Genomic DNA, 23,368 nt, shown 5'->3' on the forward strand with positions numbered 1-23,368 from the left:
CTTCCTTCAAGAAACTCACCAGCATCCTCCCTTATCCCTGTGGCCAAGAGTCCACTGTCTCCTTTGTGGCTCTTCTCTCCCCTCCATTCAATGGGTGAAGAGCCTCAGAATCAAGTGTATGTCTGTTTCTCACATGACACGGTCTCCCTGCATGACCACCTCTGTTTCTCGCTTTGCCTCATAGATGTGCACCTCAGCCATGGCGTTTCATGTCAAATGCCCGCTCACCTTCCCCCAACACTGGACATACATGCCTTCATGTCTGCCAGTGACCTGTGCAGGGGTCCATTGCTTTTCTGTGTGCACTTCCTTTGTGCTTCAACGTCTCCGTTCTATCAGCAGGTGAGAGAAGTCACTTCCTTTCTTCTTCATTAGAACACTAGGTAGGAGGATTGTTTTTAGATCTCATCCCTATAGCAACCATATTTATATATCCCTACAACCAAAGATGTAGACATCAGGATCTCTATTTATTATGTCCTATAGCCTAAGGTCAACGTGCAAGTTGTCTTAGAGATAGTCAGTTGTCATTTCCAACGTTAATGCAGTATGATGATAAAAGCATTCTGCTGTCCGATTTTCAAGTTACACAATCAGACGTTTTGTGCCTCCTTGAAACCCTTTTGTACTTAAAGTTCTATAGAGAAAAAAGGATAAACTGATACATATTAAAAATATATTTTATTATATTCTACAATGTAAATGTTCACATCATGTTACATGAAAACTGAATCTTATCAATATTTACATAAATGAATATTTAAATAGATAAATAGACACAAGCAAGGTCATCTGTAAGCGACTACTGCTTGTAGAGTTGACATGTTCTGAAAACACTTGACAAACTGACTGTGTTCATGTTTTTGCGACAGCAGAAATGAGAGTCTCTGACACGGCAGAACTCCGGAATGTGTGATGTTATCAGTCAGAGGGAATCATTTCCATGTTGAAAGGGGTGTCATTTCTTTCTCCTGAATCTTTCTTGCAAGGTGGTTGATGCATACAAGGGTTTCATGATCTCGCTCGAACCATCTCCCAGGCACAAGGGCTGTATTGCTTCTCTTTCAGATAGAGGGAGATTCTCTGGAAGTAGTTCGTCAGGATGGAGTCCCCATTGAGAGGGGCGTCTCTCCCACCCCCTCCTGCATGGGACAGCCTTCCAGGTGGCCCAGCTGCTCAGAGAGTCCTGAGCACAATTCCTCCAGGAGGGTCGTGCTCCAGGGGGCAGGTGAGGCCTCTGTGCAGAAGAGGTGGAATGTCTTCTGCTTCGTCACATGGATGACAGAGAGGGCTTGAGTCTTCTGCAGCTGCTTTCCGTCAAACACCTCCTGGGGGAAGCCAAAGTCGTTTGTGTACTTGTCACAGGAGCTAGCAGACAGTCTCCTCATGTGTCCCAGGAGCAACAAGGCCCTCCAGTGCAGCAGACCGTGGTCCTGAGGCAGGTCACATGCCAGAGAGCCAAGGGAGTGGGAGCTGAGCACCACCAGGGCCACCAAGATGGAGCAGGGCAGGGCCATGGGGTATCCTCCAGATGCTGTTGGCCTGGCTGGGGTGCGCACATCTCAGACCCATGGCTCTAGCTTCTCTGAACATCTCTTCTTGTGTGTGAGGCTTAAGTAGGGGACATAGAAGTTTTCAATTTCTGAATGTTTCCCTTACTTTCTACTTCTCTTTTTGCTTTCCTTCTACACTTTCTACTTGGGTTTGGAGCATGGGTTTCTCAACCTTCTATTATTTTCTTTAAGTATTATATTGGCCTCCAGAATCTTTGTGGATTTTTTTTTTAGATTTTATTTATTTATTTAACAGATAGAGATCCCAAGTAGGCAGAGAGGCAGGCAGAGAGAGAGGGGGAAGCAGGATCCCTGCTGAGCAGAGAGCCTGATGAGGGGCTTGATCCCAGGACTCTGGGATCATGACCTGAGTCAAAGGCAGAGGCTTAACCCACTGAGCCACCCAGGTGCCCTTTGGGTGATTTTTAATTGCAATTTCCGGGAAAACTTAATAGCAGGGAGACACAGTATATATAGTTACATATTGTATTTTTGTCTGTGCTTATTATAAAAAAAAGTGTAATGTTTATCCAATTCAGGGTCCAGAATGACTAAAAATTTTAAGCTAATAGTTATATTTTATAACTATTACTATTAGTGGTAAAGTATGTAAGTAAATTTCATGAGTGACTTAAAATTTCTTTACATGTATACAGTGTAGTATATGGAGTACATATGCAAGTAACAATTTCTAAAAGGACATAATGTTTTCGGTGTATCTGAACATTTCAAATCAATCCATTTGGCTAAATGCATGTGAAAATGGAATTATTTACTTAAAATCTGTTTCTAGTGTTCTGAATTTGAATGCTGCCTCATATGACAAAAATCATTTTTTTAAGACTTTTTTTTTTTTATTTGACAGAGAGAAAGATACAGGGAGAGTACAAGTAGACAAAGCCACAGACACACAGTGAGGGAGAAGCAGGTTCCCACCGAGCAGGGAGCCTGATGTGAGGCTCCATGCCAGGACCCTGGGATCATGACCTGAGCTGAAAGCAGCCACCCAACTGACTGAGCCACCCAGGCACCACAACAACATCATCTTTAACTTCACCTGCTACTACCTACTCTGGAAGGTATTATCAAAATATATTTTCTGTTCAACACTAGCTAATTACTGATGTGTTGAATAAGTTTGTAGAGCTACATCATAAAATTTAATGTATTTGTGTTTTCATTTCCAAAGCCTGCATCACAACAGGCCTCAAACATCAGCAATGGCCACAAGATACCACTGGTAGCTCACCAGTAAGAAAGATCACCTGTCCAGTTAGACTCTGAGACCCAGGAAATGATGGAGAGAAACTCCTCCAATCTTAAGGGATTCCTGTTATTCCTGGATTTGTCACACTGACCTTGAGGACAGTTTGTGTCCTCCAAGAATTCTGTGCCATTGTTTCTTATGTAATATCCAAGAAACCCAATGAAAGACAATAAAGACCAAGTTTTGTTAGAACACTCCAAGGCATTACAAGTGCCCCCAGCAGGGAGCCTGGTTCTTGTCTGGGAAGAGGAGGTGTCAAGGTTCTATTCCAGATGACTGGATTTTCCCAGCAGCACCCCACTGACAAGGTAGTTATCACCTCTACTAACCTCATTCCTCTGCAGTGACTGAGTGTCCTCCACTCGGGCTCTCCTGGGCTCAATCCTGAGGACAGGCTCACCATGTCCGGAGGACTCTAGATTCCCCTACTGTGCAGGGGCTGGTTTCCTTGTTAGCAAAGCAGTTTCTGCCCCTAGATCCTTGCCCTTGCCCCTGGAGTGTTTGTGTCAGGACCCTCTCAATGCTGACCTCCTCCTCACCTGACCAGGTAACAAAGGTGTCAACATCGCTCAGATGCTGAGAGTGAATGATTCTGTTCTCCAAGTAGAGGAAAAACCAATTACAATCCTTTCACCTTGAATAAGGGAATACATTTATTGTGCCATCACAGCTCTTAATTTTCTGGTTTTTCGTCGTTGTAAAGTAAGCTCCACACACAAGGTGGACGCTAAAGTGGGGCGTGAACTCACAGTCAGACATCAAGACCTGAAGGTAGAGTAAGAATCAGATCCTCAACCAATTGAGCCACCCAGGATCCCCCGTGGTTCAAATTTTCCTGAACTAGGGATCACTTGTTATGTCCAAAATATCTGAGCTGAGCACAGTGGATTCACTGACTGGGTCTCTCAGGAGAAACTTCCAGCACAGAAACTGATGACTTTCACTAGCTCATTCAGACTGTGTGTTGACAGTAGGCAGCTTCATCTGGTCATCTGTCTGGTGCTCACAATGCAGGGGGCTGAAGCCCAGGCTATAATGTCAGGGACACACTTCCTTGTTGCCTTTCCTCATTCACGGTGTTGCATCTTCAAATTAAGTAACAACAACAAAGAGAATTTGAAAAACTTAATATTTTCACATGCTTTCCTGGACATACTCTGACTTGCTGGTCCTGATTATATTCTACGTCATCGTAAGGATCACACAAAGGGGAGGAAGAGAAGGACCAAGGTACTACCCAGGTTTCTCTATCATTTTCAAGTCATCAGTTTTTCTGTTTCTCATGTCAACTTTCCTCGAAAGAAAAACATAGCAGCTGTGTGTGCGGGAGCGGGGAAGACAACTGTTACGTCTGACCATCACAAAAGTGAAAGAGTGGCTTGTCTACTAAGAAAATGGCAGAGTGCACGTCAGCCAAGTTTGATGCAGCAACACTGGGGACGAGCAGCTCCGGCAGACGAAAAGCTATTGCAAGTCAGGAATGTGGCTGCCTCGGCCAGAGGATCCCACAAGACCAACTCTTGGGTCCCCATGAGGTTCTCAGCTCTACAAGAGGAGCCACCTCATTTTCCTTTCGTTCAATCCACATGTACTCGGCTCTGAGGAGAGATGAGAGGAGTCACACCAACCAGCTCACAAGAGACTGGCGACCAGGACTCCAGCTGCTCACCCTCCCTGGAAGGAGACAGGATCCTCACCCTGCCTGAGAGATCTACCTACCTGATAAGTCCACTCAGGCCCAGTAAAGAGTGCCTGAGAAATACATGATTAAGACAAGGGGAACTGAAAGATCCTACATGATTCTACTCTGCACCTGGATTAGAATAATGATGAGGATCTTTTAAGATGGTAACACTAAAGCTGATTGCAGTCTAACCCTTCTGAGGTCTTTGAAACCATTACCTCTGTCTTCTCAGAAATCACATTTGGATTCCGCTTATTTATCCAGCTGTTTGGAGAGAAACAGAAACCGAAATCAGGAGGGAGAATTAGTCTGATGGTACCAAAGATCCAGTTGGAACACAGTGGCGCTGTGAGATAATGGCTTGTCTGGCAGCAGCTGTTAAAAGATGTGAAGGATAGGAATGGACAGAGGATTTGTGACCCAGGAGAGGCCATGGCATGAAATCAGTCAAGTGGAGAGAGTGAGGGATCAGGGATTCTAGATCCTACTGTGGATGCCAAAGGCTTGTGGTCTGTGGCTGTGTATGGCAACAGAGGGTGTGAGAAGAGTCAACTGCATGACTGACATGAAGTTCCAAGGACAAGTTGGTAGGATCCCTTTTATTTTTTTTTTAATATTTTACTTATTTATTTGACAGAGAGAGCGATCACAGGTAGGCAGAGAGGCAGGCAGAGAGATGAGGGGAAGCAGTCTCCCCGCTGAGCAGAGAGCCTGATGTTGGGCTTGATCCCAGGACCCTGGGCTCATGACGTGAGCTGAAGGCAGAAGCTTTAAGCCACTGAGCCATGCAGGCACCCTAGGATCCCTTTTAAATATTCATGAGACATGGTGTTTTTCTGCCAATGAGAAAGATGTTTGCAGCTGGCACTGGGTAACCCTCCTCCTTCCAGCACATTTCAGGCTGCTGGCATATTGCAGTCACCCGTGGTGGGAAGACTACCATGGTCCACATCTACATAGGAGAACTCTGTGCTCCTAGTGTCCACTTGAACCTTCTCAGTCTCGGGAATGACACAGAGAGACCGTTGCCTCGATGCTTCCTTACTGTCCTACTGTTCCACCTCCTGAAAGTCACTAATCCAGTGGACACTTTCCCATTTCTGTTCTCCTTCCAGGTTCCCACACTGCTGCTGAATTCCAACACTTTCATGCTTGCAGACGTCCGCTGTGGTTTTCTGGGCAAAGGCGTGTCCTACTCCTGCTGTAACAAGAACTTAAGGAGCACTCCAACACAGGCACAGTTGAGTTCCGGTATTCTTTGTCTGTAGACACATGGGCAGGGTTCCTGGAATTAGCATGTTTCTGTGTGGGACTGGATGTCTGGGGGCCCTCAGCTCCATAGCACAGCAATCAGCTGACAGGGGGAGTGCCTTTCTGTGCATGAGTTCAGTGAATATTCACGCTATTTTGTCATAATTGTTAAATCTGTTTGTACTCCTGAATTACACACAGCTCACTATTGCTCCATGGATTTCCATGATTCATGTATTTTCAGCTGATTTGACCAATGATTTCTCATTGCTGTAAATATGAGGAGAGAGAATGCCTGACCCGGCTTCCCACCCTCATTTTTGAAGAAAGTCTGTCAGTCTTTATATGCATGACAGTCTGGTAATGTGGATATCCACCAAACATTGTGGTATTCCGAACATGAGGAAATACTAGCAGCGAGCAACAGAGAAGAATTCTTACCACATCAAACTCTCTAGAAAAAACAATGGGGTATTATGTAGCTTAGTAAACCAGGGTCAAAGGAGGGGTTAAGGAACCCAATTATGATGCCAAATAATTCCAGGAAACATGATCTTATCCGTAGTAATAGATAATTTGATGAAGGATTGAATGAGTTATCCATTTCTGCCAAGTGAATTCTTAAAGTCGAGCAGCTCGCTGATGTGCACGTTAGTAAGAACAAGACAGGATAAACCGCCATCAGTAGTTCAGTCATGAGGAAAAATAAATACATTAAACATATTAACATGATCTGCCAGAACATCCATTCCATGAAATCACTCAGGGAAAAAGAAATGACATAAAAGGGCAAACTATGCCCAGAATAACCAACCCCATTATTCCCAGGTCCCATGCAACATTCTTCTCCAAGTCAGATGCACTGAATTCTCTTATTCATGCTCCCACCCACTCCGGGGTCTCTACTTATGCATTCCACCAAACTGACTCTCAGGAAGATCAGCAAAGGCATCTGTGTTTCTGACATCGCAGGCAGTTTCAATCCACATCTTCTAGGGATTCCCTGATGGTCTTCAAAGCATATTTACTTCCTTAAAGACACTAACCAGCATCCATCTCTCTGTCAAGAGTCCACTGTCTCCTTTGTGGCTCTTCTCTCCCCTCCCCTCAGTGGCTGAAGACACTCAGAATCAAGTGTATGTCTGTTTCTCACATGACACGGTCTCCCTGCGTGACCACCTCTGTTTCTGGCTTTTCCTGCTAGATGTGGACCTCAGTCATGGCATTTCTTGTCAAATGCCAGCTCACCTGCCCCCGACACTGGACATACATGCCTCCATGTCTGCCAGTGACCTGTCGAGGGGTCCACAGCTTTTCTGTGTGCACTTCCTATGTGCTTCAACATCTCCGTTCTATCAGCGGGAGAGATAACTCACTTCCTTTCCTTCTTCATTAGAACACTAGGTAGGAGGATTGTTTTTAGATCCCATCCCTACAGCAACCATATTTATATATCCCTACACCAAAGATGTAGACATCAGGATCTGTATTTATTACGTCCTATAGCCTAAGGGCAATGTGCAAGTTGTCCTAAAGAAAGTCAGTTCACATTTCCAACGTTAATGCAGTATGATGGTAAGTGCATTCTGTTGTCCGATCTCCAACGGAGTACACAATCAGACCTGGTGTGCCTCTTTGAAAACGCTTTTGTACTTAAAGTTCCATAAAGAAAAAATGATAAACTGATTACATATTAAAAATACATTTCATTATATTCTGCTATGTAAAGGTGTACATCTTATTACATGAAAACTGAATCTTATCAATATTTACATAAAGAAATATTTAAATAGATAGACATGAGCAAGGTCATCTGTAAGCGACTACTGCTTGTAGAGTTGACATGTTCTGAAAACACTTGACAAATTGACTGTGTTCATGGCTTTGGGACAGAGAAGTGAGAGTCTCTGGCACGGCAGAACTCCGGAATGTGTGATGTTATCAGTCAGAGGGAATCAGTTCCATGTTGAAAGGGGTGTCGCTTCTTTCTCCTGAATCTTTCTTGCAAGGCTATTGATGCATACAAGGGTTTCATGATCTCTGCTCGGACCGTCTCCCAGGCACATGGGCTGTATTGCAAAGTAGGAGGATGGTTTTTAGATTCTTATCCCTACAGCAACCCAAGATGTAGACATTAGGACCTGTATTTATTATGTCCTGTAGCCTAAGGAAACATACAATTTGTGTTAGAGAAAGTCATTTTTTATTTCCAATGTTAATGCAGTATGATGGATAAATGCATTCTGCTGTCCAGTTTCTAATCAAGTTGCACAATTGGATTGGTTGTGACTCTTTGAAAATACTTTTCTAGTTAAACTTCCATAAAGGAAAAAATAATAAACTGATTAAATTTTAAAATATATTTTATTATATTATGAAATGTCAACCTGCACATAATATTATATGAGAAATCTGACTCAATATTTACATAAATAAATATTTAAATAGATAAATAGACACGAGCATGATCATCTCTCAGTGACTATTACTTGTAGAGTTGACATGATCTGAAAACAATTGACAAATAACTCTGTTCCTATCACCGGCACAGCAGAAATGAGAGTCTCTGACACGGCAGAACTCCAGAAGTTGGGATATTATTAGTCAGAGGGAATCACTTCAACGCGAAATGGGTCTCACTTCTTGCTCCTTAATCTCTTTTGCAAGGCTGTTGATGCATACAAGGGTTTCATGATCTCTGCTCGGACCATCTCCCAGGCACAAGGGCTGTATTGCTTCTCTTGCAGATAGAGGGAGATCCTCTGGAAGTAGTTCCTCAAGATGGAGTCCCCATTGACGAGGGGCGTCTCTCCCACCCCGGCCTCCTGCAGGGGACAGGCTTCCAGGTGGTCCAGCTGCTTAGAAAGTCCCGAGCACAATTCCTCCAGGAGGGTCGTGTTCCAGGGAGCAGGTGAGGCCTCTGTGCAGAAGAGGTGGAAGGTCTTCTGCTTCGTCACATGGACAACAGAGAGGGCTTGAGCCTTCTGCAGCTGCTTGCCGTCAAACACCTCCTGGGGGAAGCCAAAGTCATTTGTGTACTTGTCACAGGAGCTAGCAGACAGTCTCCTCATTTGTCTTAGGAGCATCAAGGCCCTCCAGTGCAGCAGACCGTGGTCCTGAGGCAGGTCACATGTCAGAGAGCTGAGGGAGTGGCAGCTGAGCACCACCAGGGCCACCAAGAAGGAACAGGGCAGGGCCATCAGGGATCCTACAGATACTATTGTCCTGGCTGGTGTGGGCACGTCTGGGATCCGTGGCTCTAGCTTCTCTGAACATCTTCTCTTGTGCGTGAGGCTTATGTAGGGGACATAAGAGTTTTTGATTTCTGAATGTTTCCCTTACTTTCTACTTCTCTTTTTGCTTTCCTTTCTACACTTTCTACTGGGGTTTAGAGCATGGGTCTCTCAACTGTTTCTTTTTCCTATTACCGCCTCCTGTCACAGCCCTTTGAATATTTATGTAATTGTCCTTCCAACAAAACTTGGTAACGGAATCTACACTCTATACAGCTATGTATGTATAACTCTGCTTTATACATTAAAAAAGACAGAGTTCATTTTACTCTGTTTATTTAATTCAGGGTTAAGATTGATTAAAAATTTCACCCGAAAGCTGTATTTTAAAGCAATTTATCCTTTACTGGATATCTAAATATGATGAGTGACTTCTAAATCTTCTTACATAAATGGAAATATAAAAGTACAATGCAAATTAAGTATTTCTAGAAAGACATAATAATATCGGTGTCCCTAGACACTGAGAATCATTCCAAATTGCTAACAACTAATGAATTATTCGATTATTTATTGGACGTTTGTTTTTCCTATACTGTATTTTCATATGACCTCAATGAGAAACTGATTTTTAACTTCACTTGCGGCAAGATACTCATCAAGTTATTCTCATATATTTTTTCTATCTAGTACCAGATAGAATTCCTGATGCAATGAATGAGTTTAGAAGAATTAAATGATTATGTAGAATCTATTTGTATTTCATTTCCAAAGCCCGCATCAAAACAAGGCTCAAACACCAGCAACCTCCACAAGACTGCCCATGGCATGTTGCAGTCTTGTTCCCAACCTTAAGAACTACTGTTACATTGTTGGAAGCACTTGGACAAGCGTTGCCTCTGGTTGGTGGGGGGGTGCTCTAATGGGGAGAGACCTTGCAGCTCCAGGGCAGGAAGGATGGAGAAAATCTCAGGACCTTCTTCTCACTTTTACTAGGAACTTATATGCTCTTTTTTTAAAGAGGATATTTTCGTTGAAGATCATGGCTAGGAGAGCGTGTTCATTTCAGGAAAGTTTTTGTTTGTGTGTGTTTGCTTGCTCTGGAGGAAAATCTCCTACCAGGGGACAGACTTCTACATACAAAATGAACCCGTGCCCACACCTGGTCCCTGTCTAGCCCACCTTGCCCCCACAATGGCAGCCTCCACTGTAAATTCTGTGACAGGCCACAGACCAGCAGCCTCCTGCTCTGTCTCCTCTCTGCTCCTGCCACTGTGACATCACTGCACTGGGGACATTCCCTCAGGTCAACAGTAGTTACCAGGAGAAAAGAAAACAACAAGGGTCTTCTAAGAGAGTTTCAAAAAATCCTTGAAATTTCAAAGAACTTTTGTTTTTCTTTGTGGCTTGTAATTGAAAGTAAAATGGCCAGACAGAAACCACAAAGGAAAAGGAAGCAGCTGTGTGAATGGGCATGAGAGGATCCTGAGGAGAGAGGGAGGACGGGGAGCTCACAGGATGTTTCTACACTGGGGGAGAGGGAAACACTGTGATTGGAGAGTGAAAGGATGGGATCTCGGAGGGCATGGAGGAAGGGGAAATATGCTGTAGCAGAACGTACAGAGTATGCGGACATAGGTACAGTGTATATGTATACATATTACATTATTATGTAACTAATCACATTCAATGGATAGGCCACCTGTTCCCAATGGGTATTTTTTTTCACAATGGTATTTTAGAGGATCAGCCCTTTGCAGTCAGTTACAGGGAAAAGGATAAGAGAAGATCAATTTTTAGGGAAAACATAACAAATAGTGCCCATCTGTTAAATTCTCACTCAATGGAAGATACTAGATACATTGAAATATGCCACTTTATTTTACAACAACTCTAGGAATATTTCCACCCCACTTTACATCTGGGGACACTGAGCTGCAGAGCGTTTAAATGAGGTTTCACTATCAAACAACGAGGTATAAAGAGAATTCCAATGCAGGGCACAGTCCTGTAGCCCATGTGATAAATTCGTGCCTGAGGTTCCTCTTGGGAAATTCTGAATCTTCCCTTCTTCCACACTTCCTGGAGATCATTCTTCCCTGGTTGCATCCCGACTGCACAGGCTGATCCATCTCTGTGCCCCTGACAGGCTCCCCTTCTCCTTCTCGGCCTTAAAAGGTAAAGGTTCTCTGAAGCTTTAGGGCATCTTCTCATTCCACACTAACATCAGATGGAAGGACTTTCAGTACCGTGCCTCGATTTCCAAATATGCAAGGGACATTGCGATTTCATGTCTCCAGGACGTGCATTGTTGGAGAGTCCAGAATCACCCCTGCATCTCCAGTGGGAAGTCTGCTGTCCCCTCTTCCTGACTTCCCTCCCCCCGGTTCCTGGTCACAGATCCCCTTGGCATCTACCGTCTGAAGAGGTAGACTCCTGACTGTCCTAGAGTGATTGCTTTCCCCCTCTCTCTGCTGGCAAGCCAGGAGACTTCCCTCTGACCTTCACAGGGGAGCCTAGTGGAGATTCCGAAGGTACAACTCACAAACCTGTGGGCTCCACCAACTAGGGAGGCCTGGACATTGTAACTGTCCAGTGGAGGCACACAGAGCCTCGAGCCATCCTTCTGTAAACAGCTCGAGTTCCGATCACTGCCTGCTCCTGGCGGGTGTGACTGTCTGCGCGCGCCTTTATCTCCCGGTGCCAGCCCTGAGACTGGCCCTGAGAACTCAGGTGTGAGTGGATCTAAGAAGAGTTGTTGTTTCCATCTTCTTGCAGTTGGTGCTTGTTGGTTTTGTTCTTGTTGTTGCAGCTGTGGAGTCAGGAAAGGTGTTCCAACTGGTTCAGTGTAGATCCAAAAACCAGAGGATCCTGCAATCCGTGAACACATGAACAACTTCAGGCTAGCTCTGTCCTGCAGACAGAGGACCTTAGGGACAGTCCTGTCACAGACACATCTTAACCACAATGCTGAGTAACCTAACTCCAGGTGGGTCACCTGATTTTGACTCAGACTCCTTCCCAGGCAGTCACTCTGTTTCTTCTGTCTCAGTTGGAGATGGATTTTCTGGAAGCACGTCATCAAGGCCATGCCAGGGACCTCAAACCCAGGGGAGACTCCCCCACTCCCGTCGCAGGTACCACACAGGTGTCCAGGGTGCTGGCTGCCCCAGCTGGGACGGGTTCAGGCAGCAAATGGCGGTGCCTGGTGGGGAAGAGTGTGAAGGTCAGCTGCAGCATCTGGTGGAGGACCGACTTGGTGTGGACCTCCCGGAACTGGCAGCCACGCACCTTGTCCCAGAGGAGCTGTTCCTGGTTCAGAAGAAGGGACTGATGCTCCTCCTCTGTGTCAGAAGGAGCAGGTCCCCCTGTGATGCTGCCCAGGGCCAGGAGGCAGCTCACAGCCCAGAGCTGAGATGCTGCCATGGGGAACTAGTAGGAGCCCCACAGATGGGCTGGGCGTTGCACCTCAGGGCTTCTGGTGGCCTGGGGAACCAGTGGGGGGTGACCTGGCCCCTAATTCAGCTTCATTTCTTTCGCTTCATGAGACTTCAATAGAACAGGGTAGTTTTCATTTGCAGAATGTTCCAGTACGCTTTTCATGCCTTTTCATTTTTGTCTGTTTTTCTTTATATATGCTTTATGTGGATTAGAAGACATTAGAAGGCATCACCCATTTCAATTATTTCTTCATATTCTCATGGAAGTTTAATTAGCCCAAAGAAGGTAAATCTCCCAGATCTATATTCTATCCATAGTCACTACCTTCTCTTCTGTTCTTGAACTTTCCTCTGCCAAAAGTACGGTTTCTGGTGAGTAATTCAGTCAAAACAGCTGGTCCCCATAGTCACAACCCTTCTACTTCCCGGCTTCATGGACACTTTCCATGCACCCTTTGCTATGACGTAATTCCTTGAAGCCTTTCTGGGTTTGAAATAGACTCTTAAACAATATTCGCTCTTATGCTACTGCCTTAGGGCCATTCTTTGCAGACACCTTTGTCTGCAGTGTGGCTCTTTTCTCCCTTAACCAGGGGAGGTTTGAGGCACCATTTCTCATTCTACGCTCTCCTCCCAGGTGACCACTTCCCTCCCTGGGCTTTACGTGAATGGAATGGCTTGTAAATGGCAGGACCAAGGATTCCTTTTCTTTGTTTTGATTTGTTTTGTTTTGTTTAAGTATTTTATTTATTTATACGACACAGAGAGAGAGAGACAGCAAGCACAAGCAGGGGAGTGTGAGAGGGAGAAGCAGATCGCAGCTGAATGTGGAGCTCGACCCAGGGCTTGATCCCAGGAACCTGGCATCATGACCTGAGCCTAAGGCAGACACTGAACCAAATGAGCCACTCGGGTGCCCCTGACCCATCAATTTTGTAAAGAATATTCGCACTTGGGTGTCTACCAGTGTGATGTAGAACGTATCTGGTGCTTTTCATTTGATTTCCTGACATGTCTGCTTCTTTTTCTACTGACAGAATTTGTAATTTCCCTTCTTCTCACTCTTCCCTTTAACATAACTGGTATTACTTCACTACGATTATTGTCCTGAGGTTAGTTTTTCTACAAAATCCAAGATACAGTCACAGCATTGGACTCGTGAAGTCTGCCTTTCCCGTGACGACAGCATGCTAAGTGACTGCCAAGAAGTCAATGTGATCACTTCTAATGTGAAAACAAAATAACGAGTGAGAGACTGGTACAGGCCTTTATTTCATCAGGTTAATCAGACTTGTTTCCTGCTTCAATAAGAAACAAAAGCAAGAAGTTTTCTATAGAAACATTTAATGAACAGAAAATAAAGAATTTAATATACACAAAACATATACAATTCTCTTAACCACAAAGGGAAAGTACAACTAATACAAAACAATAAAAAAATAACTTAAATCTTATAAACAGTGAAATAAATAAATAGTTAAATAGGCAGATCAGGATGGTCATCTGAAAGCGACAGGTGTTTGTAACGTTGACTTCATGTTGCCTGAACACATGTGACAAACTGATTCAGTTCATGTCATGATGACAGCCAAAATGAGAGTCTTTGACACTACAGACACATGGCAGTGTGATATTATTAGTCAGAATCATTTCCATGTTGAAAGGGGTCTCACTTCCTGCTCCTTAATCTCTTTTGCAAGGCAGTTGATGCATACAAGGGTTTCATGATCTCGGCTCGGACCATCTCCCAGGCACAAGGGCTGTACTGCTTCTCTTGCAGGTAGAGGGAGATCCTCTGGAAGTAGTTCCTCAGGATGGAGTCCCCATTGACGAGGGGCGTCTCTCCCACCCCAGCCTCCTGCAGGGGACAGGCTTCCAGGTGGCCCAGCTGCTTAGAAAGTCCCGAGCACAGTTCCACCAGGAGAGTTGTGTTCCAGGGAGCAGGTGAGGCCTCTGTGCAGAAGAGGTGGAAGGTCTTCTGGTTTGTCACATGGATGACAGAGAGGGCTTGAGCCTTCTGCAGCTGCTTGCTGTCAAACACCTCCTGGGGGAAGCCAAAGTCGTTTGTGTACTTGTCACAGGAGCTAGCAGACAGTCTCCTCATTTGTCTTAGGAGCATCAAGGCCCTCCAGTGCAGCAGACCGTGGTCCTGAGGAAGGTCACATGCCAGAGAGCTGAGGGAGTGGCAGCTGAGCACCACCAGGGCCACCAAGAAGGAGCAGGGCAGGGCCATGGGTTATCCTGCAAGATGCTGTTGGCCTGGCTGGGGTGGTCACGTCTGGGACCCGTGGCTCTAGCTTCTCTGAACATCTTTTCTTGTGCGTGAGGCTTAAGTAGGGGACATAGGAGTTTTCAATTTCTGAACGTTTCCCTTACTTTCTACTTCTCTTTTTGCTTTCCTTTCTACACTTTCCATTTGGGTTTGGAGCATGGGTTTCTCAACCATGTATTATTTTCTTCAAGAATTATCCTTGCCTCCAGAATCTTTTTGGATGTTTTTTAATTGCATTCCAAGAAAACTTAATAGCAGGGAGACACCGTATATATCATTATATATTGTACTTTTGTCTGTGCTTTAAGATAAAAAAAATTGCAATGTTTATCCAATTCAGGGTCCAGAATGACTAAAAACTTTAAGCTAATAGTTTCATTTTAAAGCTATTGATGCTTATGTATATAAGTAAATTGGATGAGTGACTTATAATTTCTTTACATGTATACAGATTAGTAGATGGAGTACATAAGCAAATTAACAATTCCTAAAAGGACATAATGATTTCGGTGTACCTGGACATTTCCAATCAATCCAGATTGCTAAATGCAAGTGAAAACTGGAATTATTTACTTAACATGTGTTTTTAGTGTACTGAATTTGAATGTTGCCTCATATGACAAAATCATTTTTTTAAGGTTTTTTTAGTTTATTTTACAGAGAGAAAGATACAGAGAGAGTACAAGTAGACAGAGCAGCAGGCACATGGTGAGGGAGAAGCAGGCTCCCACCGAGCAGGGAGCCTGATGCGAGGCTCCATCCCAGCACCCTGGGATCATGGCCTGAGCTGAAAGCAGCCATCCAAGTGACTGAGCCACCCAGGAACCACGACAACATCATCTTTCACTTCACCTGCTACTACCTCCTCTGGAAGGTATTGTCAAAACATTTTTTCTGTTTTACACTAGATAATTACTGAGGTGTTGAATGAGTTTTGTAGAGCTAAATCATAAAATTTAATGTGTTTGTGTTTTCATTTCCAAAGCCTGCATCACAACAGGCCTCAGCCATCAGCAATGGCCACAAGACACCACTGGCAGCTCACCAGTAAGAAAGATCACCTGTCCAGGTAAGACTCTGAGACCCAGGAAATGATGGAGAGAAACTCCTCCATTCCTAAGGGATTCCTGTTATTCCTAGATTTGTCACACTGACCTTGCTGACACTTTGTGTCCTCCAAGAATTCTGTGCCATTGTTTCTTAGGTAATATCCATGAAAATATCGGGTTGAGAGAGTGAGGGATCAAGGATTCTAGATCTCACTGTGGATGCCAAAGGCTTCTTGTCTATTGTTGTGTATGGCAACATGGGGTGTGGGAGGAGTCAACTGCATGACTGACTTAAAATTCCAAGGACAAGTTGGCAGGACCCCTTTTATTTTTTTTAATATTTTATTTATTTATTTGACAGAGAGAGAGAGAGATCACAGTAGGCAGAGAGGCAGGCAGAGAGAGGGGGGAGGCAGGCTACCTGCTGAGCAGAGAGCCGGATGCGGGGCTGGATCCCAGGAGCCTGGGATCATGACCTGAGCTAAAGGCAGAGGCTTTAACCCACTGAGCCACGCAGGCACCCTAGGATCCCTTTTAAACACTCATGAGGTAGCCATGGTGGCTAACGCTACCACTAACCCGTCGCAGTTGCTGCCACTAGAGCTTGTGGACAAATGTATAGGATCAAGAATTCACATTGTGATGAAGAGTGATAAAGAAATAGTTGGCACACTTTTGGGATTTGATGACTTTGTCAATATGGTACTGGAGGAGGTCACTGAATTTGAAATCACACCAGAAGGAAGAAGGATCACTAAATTAGATCAAATTTTGCTAAATGGAAATAATATAACAATGCTGGTTCCTGGAGGAGAAGGTCCTGAAGTATGAATGGATTTCCTTGACTTAACTGTTTTGTGTTATAATGACAAGATAGACATTTTTTTTTAACCTTTTAATGTTTGGAGTCTGTAAAGCTAAGTTTCCCGTTAAAGGGAAATGTTTTGAAGATGCATTGTAAATGCCCATTTTTGTAAGTTAATCATTATTATCTTGGAAAAAGAAGAGCAGTTTGTTCTTTGAATACTAAAATAAAAGCGTTCTTGGTTAAAAAAAAAACACTATTGAGACATTAGGTTTTTCTGCCAATGAGAAAGATGTTTGCAGCTGGCACTGGGTAACCCTCCTCCTTCCAGCACATTGCAGGCTGCTGTCATATTGCAGTCACCCGTGGTGGGGAGACTACCATGGTCCACATCTACATAGGAAAACTCTGTGCTCCTGTGTCCACTTGAACCTTCTCAATCTTGGGAACGACACAGAGAGACCGTTGACTCGATGCTGCCTTACTGTCCTACTATTCCTCCTGCCAATTATAAGTCACTAATCCAGTGGACACTTTCCCATTTCTGTTCTCCTTCCAGGTTCCCACACTGCTGCTGAATTCCAACACTTTCATGTATGCACCATCACCTGTGGTTATCTGAGCAAAGGAGTGTCGTACTCCTGCTGTAACGAGAACTTAGGCAGCATTCCAACAGAGGCACAGTTGAGCTCTGGGATTCTTTGGCTGTAGACATATCGGCAGGGTTCCTGAAATTAGTGTGTTTCTGTGTGGATCTAGACGTCTGGGGACCTTGAGCTCCAAAGCACAGGGATTGTGGGGTTGTGGAGGGAGGGCAAGTGGGCACTCTGGCTCCTGAAGCTGCCAAACCTTGGCTGCCTGTTGCCGGTAGTGCAGGGTAATGTCTCCCAGTCTGACCATGGGCACCAGCCCTGAGCCCTGCCTCTTCTACATCCCCTGGCAGGTTGACCAGAAATGCCTGGGATGAAAAGGTGCTGGGGGTCAGGGCACCTGGGTGTCTCAGTCATTCAAGCATCTTCTTTGGGCTCAGTTCATGATCTCACAGTCCTAGGATCGAGCCCCAACTTACTCAGCGTGGAGTCAGCTGTCCTTCTGACCTTCCCCCTCTCATGCTGTGCCTCTCTCAAATAAATAAACAAAATCCTTAAAATAAAAAAAAAATTGGCAGGGGTGTTCATTCCCCTTGTGCCTGCATCTGTCCTTTGTGCTTGGTTCTCCAATACTTTCCATTATTTAATAATCAATAACACTGGAATTGAAAGTGACTGTGGGCTGAAATTCCTATAGTGATTTCAGATTCATGACTTACACTTTGTCATAGACAGAGTAAGGAAACGGGTTTATGACAGCCTTAGAATCTCTGGGTGTCCACAAGTAGGCTTTGTGTAGCTGGAAGGGACATCCTCAGGAAGAGGTCCCATTTTGGTCACCTCCCTTGTCCCACATGGCTACCAGGGGGCAGTCTCCCTGGAGAGGAGCTTCACTAGGCCACCCTTCAACCTGATCCTGCTCTCTGTTTCCTTTCAGCCACAGCTGCTGTTCCATCACATTGGATGGAAATCTGAGCAAAGCCTCTCTTGCAGGTAGTTCTGCAAAACCTAGAAATTTCATTGCGTTTTTGTCTTCTACTTGCTTTCTTGTGCTGCTCCTCACGGAAACCTTTAAGCTGAGATGACAGCAGAATAGAAAGCTGTTGTGTGAACAGGCTGAGAGGTCCAGAGAGTGAATGCCAAGTGTGCTGTGGGGACTTCTGCCTTGGCGAGGAAGGTAACTGTTAGGACAGCAGAATGTGTTCTGCAGTGAGGGTTGGGGGAGGGTAGAGGGCAGGGTGGGTGCAGAAGGATTAGGAAATAGCATGTTCTTCTGCACTTCCACCTAGATATTTATTCTCGACTCTCAGATGTTCGTAGAAGCCACCGTCTCATCACTGGTGAAAAATAAAAACCCTTCTTGGCAACGGGGGATGAATGGGTCAGGCTTTTCTAGAATTCACAACAGAATTCCAGTTTGGGAGGCTGCCTCCTTTGCAAGTCAGGTACTGACGTGTAGGACACACTGTTCCCGAGAATTGTGTAGGAGGCGACAAACAATATTCTCATATATAGCGGGCAGAATTAAGATAGGACGACTGCTACCGTATTTATGCCCTTCCCTATGGAAGATGCACTTCTAGGTGCCTTTCATAGTTCAGTGAATAATCACGCTATTCTGTTATAATTGTTAAATCTCTTGGTACTCCTGAATTATGCACAACTCACTATTGCTCCATGGATTTCCATGATTTATGTATTTTCAGCTGATTTGACCAATGATTTCTCATTGCTGTAAATATGAGGAGAGAGAATGCCTGACTCAGCTTCCCACCTTTATTTTTGAAGAAAGTCTTTCAGTGTTTATGTGCATGAGAATCTTGTGATGTGGATATCCACCAAACATTGTGGTATTCGGAACATGAGGAAATACTAGCAGCGAACAACAGAGAAGAATTCTTACCATATCAAAATCTCCTGAAAAAACTATGGGGCGTTATGCTGCTGTAGTAAACAGTGTCACAAGGAGGACTTAGGGAACCTAATAATGAAGCTGATAATTCCTGGAAACGATTTTATCCGTAGTAATAGATAATTTGATGAAGGATTGAATGAGGTATCCATTCCTGCCAAGTGAATTCTTAAAGCCAAGCAGTTCACTGATGTGCAAGGAAGTAAGAACCAAGATAGGATAAACCACCCTCAGTAGTTAAGTCATGATGAAACATCAATATAACATTAAACATATTAACATGATCTGCCAGAACATCCATTCCATGAAATCACTCAGGGAAAAAGAAATGACATAAAAGGGCAAACTATGCCCAGAATAACCAACCCCATTATTCCCAGATCCCATGCAATATTCTTCTCCAAGTCAGATGCACTGAATTCTCTTATTCATGCTCCCACCCACTCCGGGGTCTCTACTTATGCATTCCACCAAACTGACTCTCAGGAAGATCAGCAAAGGCATCTGTGTTTCTGACATCGCAGGCAGTTTCAATCCACATCTTCTAGGGATTCCCTGATGGTCTTCAAAGCATATTTACTTCCTTAAAGACACTAACCAGCATCCATCTCTCTGTCAAGAGTCCACTGTCTCCTTTGTGGCTCTTCTCTCCCCTCCCCTCAGTGGCTGAAGACACTCAGAATCAAGTGTATGTCTGTTTCTCACGTGACACGGTCTCCCTGCGTGACCACCTCTGTTTCTGGCTTTTCCTGCTAGATGTGGACCTCAGTCATGGCATTTCTTGTCAAATGCCAGCTCACCTGCCCCTGACACTGGACATACGTGTCTCCATGTCTGCCAGTGACCTGTCGAGGGGTCCACAGCTTTTCTCTGTGCACTTCCTGTGTACTTCAACATCTTCATTTACGCAGCAGGTGAGATAACTCACTTCCTTTCCTTCTTCATTAGAACACTAGGTAGGAGGATTGTTTTTAGATCCCATCCCTACAGCAACCATATTTATATATCCCTACACCAAAGATGTAGACATCAGGATCTGTATTTATTACGTCCTATAAGCCTAAGGGCAATGTGCAAGTTGTCCTAGAGAAAGTCAGTTGTCATTTCCAACGTTAATGCAGTATGATGGTAAATGCATTCTGCTGTCCGATCTCCAACGGAGTTACACAATCAGACCTGGTGTGCCTCTTTGGAAACGCTTTTGTACTTTAGTTCCATAAAGAAAAAATGATAAACTGATTACACATTAAAAATACATTTCATTATATTCTGCTATGTAAAGGGGCACATCTTATTACATAAAAACTGAATATTATCAATATTTACATAAAGAAATATTTAAATAGATAAATAGACATGAGCAAGGTCATCCGTAAGTGACTACTGCTTGTAGAGTTGACATGTTCTGAAAACACTTGACAAACTGACTATGTTCATGGCTTTGGGACAGAGAAGTGAGAGTCTCTGCCACGGCAGAAATCCAGAATGTGTGATGTTATCAGTCAGAGGGAATCAGTTCCATGTTGAAAGGGGTGTCGCTTCTTTCTCCTGAATCTTTCTTGCAAGGCTATTGATGCATACAAGGGTTTCATGATCTCTGCTCGGACCATCTCCCAGGCACATGGGCTGTATTGCAAAGTAGGAGGATGGTTTTTAGATTCTTATCCCTACAGCAACCCAAGATGTAGACATTAGGACCTGTATTTATTATGTCCTGTAGCCTAAGGAAACATACAATTTGTGTTAGAGAAAGTCATTTTTTATTTCCAATGTTAATGCAGTATGATGGATAAATGCATTCTGCTGTCCAGTTTCTAATCAAGTTGCACAATTGGATTGGTTGTGACTCTTTGAAAATACTTTTCTAGTTAAACTTCCATAAAGGAAAAAATAATAAACTGATTAAATTTTAAAATATATTTTATTATATTATGAAATGTCAACCTGCACATAATATTATATGAGAAATCTGACTCAATATTTACATAAATAAATATTTAAATAGATAAATAGACATGAGCATGATCATCTCTCAGTGACTATTACTTGTAGAGTTGACATGATCTGAAAACAATTGACAAATAACTCTGTTCCTATCACCGGCACAGCAGAAATGAGAGTCTCTGACACGGCAGAACTCCAGAAGTTGGGATATTATTAGTCAGAGGGAATCACTTCAACGCGAAATGGTTCTCACTTCTTGCTCCTTAATCTCTTTTGCAAGGCTGTTGATGCATACAAGGGTTTCATGATCTCTGCTCGGACCATCTCCCAGGCACAAGGGCTGTATTGCTTCTCTTGCAGATAGAGGGAGATCCTCTGGAAGTAGTTCCTCAGGATGGAGTCCCCATTGACGAGGGGCGTCTCTCCCACCCCGGCCTCCTGCAGGGGACAGGCTTCCAGGTGGTCCAGCTGCTTAGAAAGTCCCGAGCACAATTCCTCCAGGAGGGTCGTGTTCCAGGGAGCAGGTGAGGCCTCTGTGCAGAAGAGGTGGAAGGTCTTCTGCTTCGTCACATGGACAACAGAGAGGGCTTGAGCCTTCTGCAGCTGCTTGCCGTCAAACACCTCCTGGGGGAAGCCAAAGTCATTTGTGTACTTGTCACAGGAGCTAGCAGACAGTCTCCTCATGTGTCCCAGGAGCAACAAGACCCTCCAGTGCAGCAGACCGTGGTCCTGAGGCAGGTCACATGCCAGAGAGCTGCGGGAGTGGCAGCTGAGCACCACCAGGGCCACCAAGAAGGAGCAGGGCAGGGCCATGGGTTATCCTGCAAGATGCTGTTGTCCTGGCTGGTGTGGGCACGTCTGGGATCCGTGGCTCTAGCTTCTCTGAACATCCTCTCTTGTGCGTGAGGCTTAAGTAGGGGACATAGGAGTTTTCAATTTCTGAACGTTTCCCTTACTTTCTACTTCTCTTTTTGCTTTCCTTTCTACACTTTCTACTGGGATTCAGAGCATGGCTTTCTCAACCTTTCCTTTTTCCTATTGCTGCCTCCTGTCACAGTCTTTGGAATATGTATGTAACTGAACCTTCCAACAAAACTTGGTGACAAGGATCTACAGTCTATATAGTTATGTATGTATAGCTCTGCTTTGTAGATTAAAAAAAGACAGTTCATTTTACTCTGTTTATTTAATTCAAGGTTCTGATTAACTAAAAATTTTAACTGAAAGCTATATTTTAAAGCTATTTATCCTTTACTGGATATCTAAATATGATGAATGACTCTAAATGGTCTACTTAAATGGAAATATAAAAGTGAAATACAAATTAAGTATTTCTAGAAAGACATAATAGTATCGGTGTCCCTAGATACTGAGAATCATTCCAAATTGCTAACAGCCCATGAATTATTCTATTATTTTTGGATGTTTGTTTTTAGTGTACTGTATTTTAGTATGCCCTCAATGAGAAAATGATTTTTAACTTCACTTGCTGCTAGATACCCATCAAGTTCTTCTCAAAATATTTTTTCTATTTATACCAGATAGATTTCCTGATGCAATGAATAAGTTTAGAAGAATTAAATGATTATGTAGAATCTATTTGTATTTCATTTCCAAAGCCTGCATCAAAACAAGGCTCAAACACCAGCAACATCCACAAGACAGCCCATGGCATGTTGAAGCCTTGTTCCCAACCCTAACAACTACTTGTTACGTTGTTGGAAGCACTTGGACAAGTGTTCCCTCTGGTGGGGGGTGGGGGTGTGCTGTAATGGGGAGGGACCATGCAGCTCCAGAGCAGGAAGGATGGGGAAAAACTCAGGACCTTCTGCTCACTTTTACTAGGAACGTATCTGCTCTTTTTAATAAAAAGGGTATTTTTGTTGAAGTGCATGGCTTATAACATTAGCAGAGTCCGTTCATTCCAGGAAAGTTTTTGTTTGTGTTTGTTTGCTTGCTCTGGAGGAAAAAGTCCCACCAGGGGACTGATTTCTATATAAAACACAAACCTGTGTGCACACCACACCTGGTCACTGTCTAGCCCACCTTAACCCCTTGCTGGCAGCCTCCCCTTTAAAGACTGTGAGGGGGCACAGAACAGCAGCCTCCTGCTACTATCTCCTCTCTGCTCCTGCCACTGTGACATCACTGCAGTGGGGACATTCCCTCAGGTCAACAATAGTCACCAGGAGAAAAGAAAACAACAAGGCTTCTGATAGGAGAGTTTTGAAAAAACGTGGAAATTTCAAACAACTTTCGTTCTTCTTTGTGGCTTTGTAATTGGAAGTAAAAGGGCCAGAAAGAAACCACAAAGGAAAAGGAAGCAGCTGTGTGAATGGGCAGCAGAGGATCCTGAGGAGGGAGGGAG

At 44.1% G+C, this 23,368-nt stretch overlaps 4 protein-coding genes and 1 pseudogene across 4 annotated transcripts; 1 reads left to right on the forward strand and 4 right to left on the reverse strand.

Moving 5' to 3' along the window:
* Window positions 1-958: 958 nt before the first annotated feature.
* LOC123952850 lies at window positions 959-1,553 on the reverse strand (annotated as a pseudogene).
* Window positions 1,554-8,391: 6,838 nt separating this feature from the next.
* LOC123952842 (interferon alpha-1/2-like) lies at window positions 8,392-8,991 on the reverse strand. The gene has a single exon (XM_046022426.1). The coding sequence runs from the start codon at window positions 8,953-8,955 to the stop codon at window positions 8,392-8,394; it is 564 nt and encodes a 187-aa protein (XP_045878382.1). The 5' UTR covers window positions 8,956-8,991.
* A 5,106-nt stretch (window positions 8,992-14,097) lies between these two features.
* LOC123952843 (interferon alpha-1/2-like) lies at window positions 14,098-14,698 on the reverse strand. Its single transcript, XM_046022427.1, has one exon. It carries the CDS (start codon window positions 14,659-14,661, stop codon window positions 14,098-14,100), a length of 564 nt encoding a protein of 187 aa, XP_045878383.1. The 5' UTR covers window positions 14,662-14,698.
* A 1,606-nt stretch (window positions 14,699-16,304) lies between these two features.
* On the forward strand, window positions 16,305-16,640 carry LOC123952839 (U6 snRNA-associated Sm-like protein LSm5). Its single transcript, XM_046022423.1, has one exon. It carries the CDS (start codon window positions 16,305-16,307, stop codon window positions 16,578-16,580), a length of 276 nt encoding a protein of 91 aa, XP_045878379.1. The 3' UTR covers window positions 16,581-16,640.
* Window positions 16,641-21,249: 4,609 nt separating this feature from the next.
* Window positions 21,250-21,850, reverse strand: LOC123952844 (interferon alpha-1/2-like). Its single transcript, XM_046022428.1, has one exon. The coding sequence runs from the start codon at window positions 21,811-21,813 to the stop codon at window positions 21,250-21,252; it is 564 nt and encodes a 187-aa protein (XP_045878384.1). The 5' UTR covers window positions 21,814-21,850.
* Window positions 21,851-23,368: the final 1,518 nt, after the last annotated feature.

This window comes from Meles meles, chromosome 11 (assembly GCF_922984935.1).
Source record: "Meles meles chromosome 11, mMelMel3.1 paternal haplotype, whole genome shotgun sequence".
NCBI lineage: Eukaryota > Metazoa > Chordata > Mammalia > Carnivora > Mustelidae > Meles > Meles meles.

Excerpts from the sequence above, each read along its gene's own strand:
- LOC123952839 (XM_046022423.1), top strand. The coding sequence starts at position 16,305 with ATGGTGGCTAACGCTACCACTAACCCGTCGCAGTTGCTGCCACTAGAG.
- LOC123952842 (XM_046022426.1), bottom strand. The coding sequence starts at position 8,955 with ATGGCCCTGCCCTGTTCCTTCTTGGTGGCCCTGGTGGTGCTCAGCTGC.
- LOC123952843 (XM_046022427.1), bottom strand. The coding sequence starts at position 14,661 with ATGGCCCTGCCCTGCTCCTTCTTGGTGGCCCTGGTGGTGCTCAGCTGC.
- LOC123952844 (XM_046022428.1), bottom strand. The coding sequence starts at position 21,813 with ATGGCCCTGCCCTGCTCCTTCTTGGTGGCCCTGGTGGTGCTCAGCTGC.